Genomic DNA, 10,291 nt, shown 5'->3' with positions numbered 1-10,291 from the left:
TAACACGAAACGAGACAGCTCTAAATCAGGTTCCTACACAAGCCCCCCCCCCCATCCCCCTTGACCTCTCCTGACTGCATGACCCTGACCTCTGACCTTTTAACCCAGGAGAACACAGCTCGCTTATGTCAAGGTTAGCGTAGGGCGAATCAGAAATCCGGTGTTAGTCCTTCCCTCCTGGTATTGAGCTACGGCGGTGACAGACACACGAACAGTAACACCACACCAGCACCCTTAGGCTACTCCACGCCCTCTGTTACGCTACCTCAACAGACATGTTCCTGGAGACACTCAAGACAAGACATGATCCTGGAGACACTCAAGACATGACATGTTCCTGGAGACACTCAAGACATGACATGTTCCTGGAGACACTCAAGACATGACATGTTCCTGGAGACACTCAAGACAAGACATGATCCTGGAGACACTCAAGACAAGACATGATCCTGGAGGCACTCAAGACAGACATGTTCCTGGAGACAATCAAGACACATGTTCCTGGAGACACTCAAGACATGACATGTTCCTGGAGAGACACTCAAGACATGACATGTTCCTGGAGACACTCAAGACATGACATGTTCCTGGAGACACTCAAGACAAGACATGTTCCTGGAGACACTCAAGACAGACATGTCCCTGGAGACAATCAAGACATGACATGTTCCTGGAGACACTCAAGACAGACATGATCCTGGAGACACTCAAGACAAGACATGTCCCTGGAGACAATCAAGACAGACATATTAAGACAAAGTTGTAAGCTACGACACATTACAGAAGACAGAAGTTACAGAAATCACAAGAAAATTTCCCAGAGCCAGAATTAAACTCTCCCCCAGATCGAAGCCCCAATTTATTAAGAAACCACAACAACAATAAAAGGTAATTCGAATCACCTGAAGAAAGTTAACCACCCTAACACTGATTAAGGGCTGAGGCTAGGTTAGGTAAAGTTAATAATAAGCAATAATAACCATAATAACAAAAAAACAATAATAATTGACAATAAAGATAACAATAAGAATAAAACTAATAATAATAATAACAATAATAAAATAATAATAATAAAAAAAATAATAATAACAATAACAACAGCGCTTTATGTTAGGTTGGAAGCGATAACCAAGAGCCACTGATCTAATTACTTCACATTATTATATAATTACCGGGGTATAATGGCCCAGAAGAAGAAGAAGAAGAAAAAGAAGAAACGGGAGAATAAGAAGAAACGGGAGAATAAGAAGAAATGGGTGAAAAATACGAAGAATGACCAGAGAAGATATTTCCATTCCCTCGTCTTATAGGCACTCGTGACCATGCCTGCTCCTCTCCTCAGCAGAAACAGTGTTGAGTCAAGTGCCAATTTTGCCTCAGAGAGAGAGAGAGGCACGAGTATCTGCCCCCTCCCCCCCCCTTGAAGTGTTGTATTAAAGAACGGTTTGCGATATTTCACTTAATGTATTTGTAAAAGCTTTTTTTTATATTACGCTAGTGTATTACTGAACGCCCACCCGATATAACGTTATAGTGTATTACTGAACGGCCCCCCGATATTATGCTAGCATATTACCGAACGCTCTCCGATATACGCTTAAACATTAAAAGTAAGCTCTCCGATATTCCGCTTTTCTTACATATTAATTTAAAGACCTGAAAAAAAAGTGAATATTGTTCAGCAAAATAATACTAAAAGACTAACTACTGTACATCCATGAACCACCTTGTTATTGGCATTATCTCAAGAATAAGGTAAATACACGTAAGATTTTCCCTAAATATTACAAGTTAGCGACCAATTTCCATAGATACAGTTCTGGGCAACATTTTTTTACACAAGTTCGAAATTTTACTAAGGAACCCAGGCAGACATTACAGCGCCATCTATGAGTAGGTTGAGTATAGTTTTTCGGTGACTCGTTCCAGCATTTCGAGGATTCATTCCGGCAGGTCGGGGTCTCAGGCGAGTAAGGGGAGATTTAATCAGCTCGTGACTACATCTGAAGCTTAAGGATCAACAACCGAACACGGGGGACAGAGAATACTACCACCCCGCCTTGCCTGTCTATCTATCTGGCAGTGACGCGGCCATAACTCGGAATAAACTAGATGTGAACTCATAGAAAAAAGTAAATACGATATAATAAGTAAAATACAAAGTGGAAAAAAAAACACATACGAGAAATAGCAGAAGTTAGAGATGGGAAAATAACGATAACAGGAAGTAGTGAGGAAGGTGATGATAGAGTGACAGAATATACAGACAGACGTAGTAACTATGAGGGGCGGCAGCGGTCATATTTATTGAGCAAAAAAAAATGCTAAGAAAACTATAAATAAATAAATAAATAAATAAATCACCTGACGATTAGATACCCAAGCTTATTTCACCTGATGATTAAACACAGTCACGTTAGATTACGTTAATTATGTTTGGTTACGTTGTGCTAAGTTAGCATTAGGGCGACTAATCTTCAGGTTATCTATAAAAATAATTATACATACACTGAATTATATCAATCAACCTTGTATATATATTATTAGTGTGGGTAGTAATAACTGATGGTGTGTTGAACAATACTGCCGTCAGTGCGGGAGACAGCACAGGATTTACAAGGTAAACTCGGCCATAAGGGGGAGTGCTAAGTGAACAGGTTGGCAAACACGGCCAGCTTCCGGGAACCAGTGTATAACCAGCATACTGAATAAACGACAAGGGAAAACGGTAAATAAACAGACGAGGAACAAAAACGGCAAATAACAGACGAAGAACAATGTGTTTTAACATGAACTTGATGGTAATGAACCAGGAAGTCGTGAAACTATGACTTATGAGTTAACACAGACCGATCTCTCACGGTCTTCCTCTCAGATGTAAAAAATACTGTCGTCCGTCTGTACCGACACTGACCGACGATCACTCCCTGTTGCGAGTTAGCCAGATTTTCTACACAAAGCTTCTTGTATCTTACTAGGAACAGATCCAAGGGTTGTCGGGGACTAAATGTTTACACAATTATCGTTTTATTATGTCAACTGTTCGTCTACACACCGGCGCGTTTGTTCCCATCATCTACAATATTTACGCCACGACGATTTGTCATTATTTTACAAAGTATAATAGTAACTGGTCCTTGTAATGTCTCCTACGTGTATGGTAAACTATATAAATATCTCTAATTAGCGTTCATGTGGACAGAACTTACACATCATGAAGAATTGTGTTAGAAATAGTGACGGTGTCTGACTGTTCCCGTGTGGGCGGTGACCGATACGGCCCGAATCTTTACTTTATCACGGCCATAACTCTACAATACTCCGCTCTATTACTGTTCAAACCCCAACCTTGCTTACATCTATACTAAGTTATATTCACAAAAAGTAGATAATGTCTTGGATAACATTACGTGAACGGAAATGAAATAAGTCATCGGGCGGTGAGAGAGGTCACAACCACACCATGACAGGCCTCAGTATTTTGCGGCCAAATAAATGAGTAATAATAATAGAAGCGACCAGCAGTAAGACCCGAGATGGGTGGAGCTGAAGCCCCACACCACGTCGTCACACGGGCCATTTATGGTTCATAACGCCCCGTCTAAAACTACAGGACTCAATACTCTTATAACATCTAAAGCTAGTGATGAAGACGTTGGTAACTACACATACATCTTAAATACATTGGTAACTACGTACACATCTTAGACATTGATAGGTAACTACGTACACATCTTAGACATTAATAGGTAACTACGTACACATCTTAGACATTGATAGGTAACTACGTACACATCATAAAGACATTGTTAACTACGTAAACTTAGACATTGGTAACTACGCACAAGACATAATATGTATAGACATAACCTTACCTTCTTTATCGAGGTAGATCCGGGTCAGGTAGTTAGCATCCTTACATCTAATAAGCACCATCTTGGAAGTGACTGAGTCCACGCCCGAGTCCCAGTCAGTCTCTGTGTCCATCTCCACCTTTCTCACGATGTCACTGAGCGAGGAGGAGCTGGTCCCCACCGAGCCTTTTCTAGGACTACTTATTAGGTGTCTAGGGCTAAGTGCGCGATTTCTAGGGCTTGATGAACGATTCCCATTCCTAGAACATAGCTCGCGAATTCCGTTTCCCGGGCTGGCGCCGCGATTCCTAATATCGGCAATACTTTCACGACTGCTGTTCTTGGAGAGGGATTCATAGGAGTTTTTCCGGGGACTGCTTCCGCGATCCTTGTTCTGTGGACTCGTACCTCGATCCCCTTCTTCAGGAGGGGCTATGTGGTTGGCATTCATCCCTGGCCAGGATTCCCGTCTGACGTAACGGGTGGGTTTCCTGTCGCACTTGTTGACGTCACTGGAGTCGTCGCTGAGGAACACCTGGTCATTCTCCTCCTCACTTTTGTCACAGTCGATGTTCCAGGAGCTCTTGTCGCTGCTCCAAGACTCTTGGTCCGTTGACCAGTTCTTATTCCGTCTGTTCCATTTTGTAGAGTGAATGTTCAGCTTCCCTTGCTCTGTGGTGTTCCATTTTTCGTTTTCCATTGAGTGACATTTGCCGTTTTCTCCCAGTCGCTTCCACGGCTGCCAATTATTGACTGGCTTGTCTTTGACCTCGATCCTACACAACCCATACTTGAAGGTCTGGTTCTTGTTCCTCAGGTTGACTCTCTTTGGGCTCAGTTGGGAGTATTCCTTCACCACAGACTTAAAGTCCGATGTCTTAACATCCGGTTCAGAGTTCTTACGGACTGGCGTCGAGGTGACGTGTCCTCGGCTCCTCCTCCACTGTCCTCTCCTGGGACTGGCGCTCCTCTGCCCTGTGATTCGGTCCAAGGAATTTGTCCTCTCTCGATTTCTCTCCTGAACATGGACAGGGATTTTACTGGGAGTTCTGGCGGCTCTCTCTAACTCCGCACTTTGCTGCTGCTGTTGCTGTAATTCTTGATTAAGGAGACGCTGTTGCTGCTGTAATTCTTGATTATGGAGACGCTGTTGGTGGTGATGGTGGTGCTGTAATTCTTGACTCTGGACACGCTGCTGGTGGTGCTGCTGCTGTAGTTCTCGACTCTGGACACGCTGCTGCTGTAGTTCTTGACTTTGGACACGCTGTTGCTGTAGTTCCTGACTCTGGGCACGCTGTTGGTGGTGCTGCTGCTGTAGTTCTTGACTCTGGACACGCTGCTGGTGGTGGTGCTGCTGCTGTAATTCTTGACTTTGGACACGCTGTTGCTGTAGTTCCTGACTCTGGACACGCTGTTGGTGGTGCTGCTGCTGCTGTAGTTCTTGACTCTGGACACGCTGTTGGTGGTGCTGCTGTAGTTCTTGACTCAGGACACGCTGCTGGTGCTGTAGTTCTTGACTCTGGACACGCTGTTGTTGATTATAATTATGATGAGAGAGATGTGAAGAGTCGTCCTCACTCCTTGTGTGTCTGGGGCTGCCGTGACCATAGTCGAAGCTGTACACTCGTTGTATGAACCTAGGACTTACCCCCTGCGACCCGAGGCTGTGACGGGGACTACCATTACAGCTGTTCCTCAACACATGTCGGGGACTACCGATGTTGTTGTTGCTACTCAGGTGATGGTGTTTGGGGCTCCCGTTGCCATTACCATCTTGCACTACGTTGTGGCGAGGACTACCGGGATTCCCGTTGCCATAGCCGTTCCTGTTCATGTGTCTGGGGCTACCGTTGTTGTTGTAGCCTGGGAGAGGCATGTGGCTCGGGCTATCCTGTCCATCATTACCATTTCTCACGTGTCTAGGACTACCATTGCCGTTCCTCATGTGCCTGGGACTACCATTACCATATGTGCTATGTCTTGGACTGCCATTGTTGTATGGACTGTGTCTTGGACTGCCATTGTTGTATGGACTGTGTCTTGGACTGGTGTTAACGTATTGGTTGTGTCTGGGACTGCCACTGCCACAATTCACCTGCCATGGGCTACCATTGCCATAACTGACATGTCTGGGACTACCATTAGCGGATATGGCATGTCTGGGACTGCCGTTGACGTTGCTGACATGTCTGGGACTCCCGCCGGCATAACTGACGTGTCTGGGACTTCCATTACCGTTCCTGCCCCCGACGACGTGACCATTACCATTCCCCTGCCTGCCGTTATTGTTGTTGTTATTGTTTTGGGTGAGGCCCTCCCTGCTGACGATGATGTCCGGGACTTGTCTGTTGTCGAGGATCATGTTGAAGGTTGAGGAGGAAGTGTTACAGCGTCCTTCACAACTCGAGTTACTCCTTCAAGGATGGTTGTAATGGTGGTGGTGGTGGTGGTATCCCCTCTTTTTCCTTGAGACGGTGACAACCACAACCAAAACAACACTCCCTCCAATACCAACCAACCCCTCTCTCTCTACCAGCAACAACCGTGGGGGGAGTGTGTACTGTACTGCCTCACACTAGATAGAGGGGGGGGGGTGCTTCAAACTGAACTATCTGTTTCTTTTATCTTGCTGACACCGAACTATCTTGTCAGACATTGAGGGGCTGACGAGGAGGGGAAGACGTCCAGCACACACACTATAAGGCGGTCAATCTAATGAGAGACGAGAGCCTACTACCAGGTCTAGTTATACGAGTTATTATATCACGTTACAGTATCGCCCTTAACAACTAATCCGGTTATCATAGACTTAGTTTACCACTGGTTATAGTTACGTCACTTAAGTCTAAAAGATATATATTTATCTAAATGTGTCACTATGTTTCTGACGACACTATGATGACGTCACTACTGAGAACAAAAGTCGTAAAGCACTTAACGAGGATATGCGTACAAGACACTGATTATTGGAGGAATATAACGTCTAACTTGCACTATTAAATGACAGAATGATGTATCCAGCCGCACTTTATAGCGCCTTCAATACTGGTCTATAACAAATTTGGCACTTGTTTTCCGTAACTGCTTTTGTTTACATTAACGCACACACGCACACCCGGAGACACTTGTTTACGACGCCCACGGATCTTCTATTATAAACAATCAAAAGACATCCTGGGATCATCTTCCTACACGAACACTATGTACACATACACTCGCAGGTTGACAGCATCACCAGTGACCCAGCTGTTTCACGCGATGGTAATACTACGGTCTGGTACTGTACAGGGATAGAGTCCCGCCTGTGATCGTCCACGCTTATACTTCATATACAGATGTTGGGCTGAGTATATCAATGACTGGATCACTTCTCTTATATATAGAACGTTTGTCTTGCTTTTATTGTTCTTCAGCCGTTTTAAAACGTCCGTGCATGGGTTCACTGGTGAGCACACAAGCCCTTTCCCAACGGCGTCCGGCGCACAACTAACGATGGCGCTGTCAGTGAGTGGCGAGGACAGACGGGGTGGCGGGGGTGCGACAACTACCCATAAACATGCACGTTCGCCTGCACGTCATCGTCATCATTTCCCTCGTCAACGTCACACATCGTCATGACTGGTGGACGAGACACCCCATTTGCATACCTGATAAATCCCCCCAAACATCTAGGTAAATTTTCACGTATTAATTATCTTGATCTGAATTACGAGGTAAATTATAATCTGAGGCCGTGAAAGAGGATTACCTCTTGGTGTAATAAGGCCGTGATATATTACTACCAGGTAGCTATAGAGAGCAAGACTGGAGGCACCAACTTCAAATGGATGCCTATGTAACACGATGGAGGAGGCCCGGAGGCGAGCGGAGGCATGGAAGAGGTGTCTGGCATCACAGAGGGAGTGCCAGCGAGAACCACTGCGGCTGCGTCACACAGCCAACAACACCACCATTCTGGATGTTCAGTACGCGATCCAACTCTTCCTCACTCGCCTAAAACTGACACTGATGACGACACAAATCAGTACTTTGTAAACCCGACATTACTAAAAGTACCCCAACAACCATTACTCAGAATTCTCCGCTGCGTAAGGTTGAATGTTCAGTTTTGTCCTGTTTTTTTCAGCGTCGATGGGAGGAGGGGAGGAATGGTGGTGGTGAGAGGGGGTTTATTTGGATAGTAAAAGGGGATGGTAGTGAGGGTAGGGGTGGGATGGTGGTAAGGGGAGGGCGTGAAGTGGTGGTTAGATATTTGGGTACTGTGAGGGGGGTCCTGGGGGGAGGGAGGAGGGTGAGACCACGCTGCTCACTCCAAACAACATTACCTGGACAACAACAAACCTCCAGGTAGCGTTATGGTGGTTTAATCTTCAGGTGATCCATATATACACCAAGAGAGAGAGAGAGAGAGAGAGAGCCCTATAATATACCACAGTGATTAAGTAAGTCTCTATACCCCTCGACGTCTTTCTGGATTATTAAGTGAAGACACAAAGCTGGAAGATTCACGGCTGGGGTGTAAATCTTTCGGGGGGTTTACGGTAGTTGTGTGCTGGGGTAGGGGGTGTGGGAGTGTATCTGGGGGTGAGGGGGAGGGGGTGTATCTGGGGGTGAGGGAGGAGGGAGGGGTATCTGCAGTGGGGGATTAATGAGGTTGCTTCTGATGATGTGTATTGTAGGAGGGAGGGAGGGAGGGGGTGGTTAAGAGGGAAAGAGGTGAATTTGGGGTTTCTGCTGGTGGTGGTGGGTCGGTCTTAGAGGGGGGGGGGAGAAGTAGCAGTAGCTGGGGCGAGGAAGTAGCAGGAGAGAGGAAACATGGGAGAGGAAGTAGCGAGAGAAGGGTGGGCAGTAGCAGGGAAGTAGTTTGAGTAATAAGGATACTCCATATTGTGGTGAGTGACACAGGGAAGTGACCAGCTCGCCTCTCTCACCACACAACGGGCATTTGACTGTCCGCCCGTCCACCATAACCAAACAACCATATACTCCCCATAGCCATACACTCTCCACAGCCATACACTCTCCACAAACTATTCACTCTCACAACCATACACACCCCACAACCATACACTCTCCACAACCATACACACCCCACAACCATACACTCTCCACACAACCATACACCCAACAACCATACTCCCCACAACCATACACACTCCACAACCATACATTCCCCACAACCATATACACTCCCCACAACCATACACTCCCCACAGCCATACACTCCCACAACCATGCACTCCCCACAGCCATGCACTCCCCACAACCATGCACTCCCCACAATCATACACTCCCCACAGTCATACACTCCCCACAGTCATAAACTTCCACAACCATACACTCCCCACAACCATACATTCCCCACAACTATGCACTCCCCACAACCATGCACTCCCCACAACCATGCACCCCCCACAACCATACAAACTCCACAACCATGCACTCCCCACAACCATTCACTACCCACAACCATACACTCCCACAACCATACACACCCCACAAACCACACACTCCCACAACCATACACACCCCACAACCATACACTCCCCACAACCACACACACCCCACAACCATACACACCCCACAACCATACACACCCCACAACCATACACACCCCACAACCACACACACCCCACAACCATACACTCCCGATCGTCTGGTTATCTCAACACCCAACTCACACGGGTCTTGGTATACAGAAGACTCCCTCACGATAAATATCACTCTTCTTAGCTGCTGGCTGGAGGCGAGAGCAACGCTGAAATTGAAACAGTTTATCAAGGCAGAGTAACTGGTATAAAGTGCACAAGTGGTAATAACGTCGACGTGGTTAAGCCCTTTGAGAGATGCGGCGCCCTTAAAAAATAAATAAATAAATAAATAAATAAATATATACATAGCGGTACCAGATTATAAACACGTAGATTAAAAAAAAAACTATTGCATTAAGATTGGGATTAGTTACTCCTATGCTTAGTTGATTTTAAGATTAATAACCCTAACCTAACCTAACCTAACATAATAGCTTAACCAATCACAGCCTAACACACAGATATCCCCTACAGGTAGTGGTGGTGGTGGTGGTGGTGGTGGTGTGGTGGTGGTGGTGGTGTGTGTGTGTGTGTGTTGTGTGTGGCACTATCTTAAGGTCAGTTAGGAATAAAACGCAATTTAATGAGTCCTCCAGGTAAGGCAATCTTGATGTCATAATCGACCTAGTTGACATATTACACGCATGACCTTCTTTATAAAGGGAGGGTAAGGTCAAAGGTGAAATAGATTCAATTAGTGAGAGATAATGACCTTGTTTTTTTTTTAATTTCAGGGCATTAGGTTTTACTTTTCTTGTCTATACATTAAACCTTTTGGTATTTTATTTGTCGATTTATCTGAAACATTGAATGAAAAAAAAATGAAAAATGGATAATACTGTTTGT

At 45.5% G+C, this 10,291-nt stretch overlaps 1 protein-coding gene across 1 annotated transcript; it reads right to left on the bottom strand.

Moving 5' to 3' along the window:
- Positions 1–3,837: 3,837 nt before the first annotated feature.
- LOC121872846 (bromodomain-containing protein DDB_G0280777-like) lies at positions 3,838–7,357 on the bottom strand. Its single transcript, XM_042375896.1, has 2 exons — positions 5,236–7,357; positions 3,838–5,202 (listed from the first exon to the last, which is right to left on the bottom strand). Exons 1-2 carry the CDS (start codon positions 6,214–6,216, stop codon positions 3,838–3,840), a joined length of 2,346 nt encoding a protein of 781 aa, XP_042231830.1. The 5' UTR covers positions 6,217–7,357.
- Between the last annotated feature and the right edge of the window lie 2,934 nt (positions 7,358–10,291).

Source organism: Homarus americanus, unplaced genomic scaffold, assembly GCF_018991925.1.
Source record: "Homarus americanus isolate GMGI-L3 unplaced genomic scaffold, GMGI_Hamer_2.0 scaffold11022, whole genome shotgun sequence".
In the NCBI taxonomy this organism is placed as follows: Eukaryota; Metazoa; Arthropoda; class Malacostraca; order Decapoda; family Nephropidae; genus Homarus; species Homarus americanus.
Note: the sequence above shows the minus strand (reverse complement) of the source record. Positions and strands in the feature narration are given on the sequence as shown.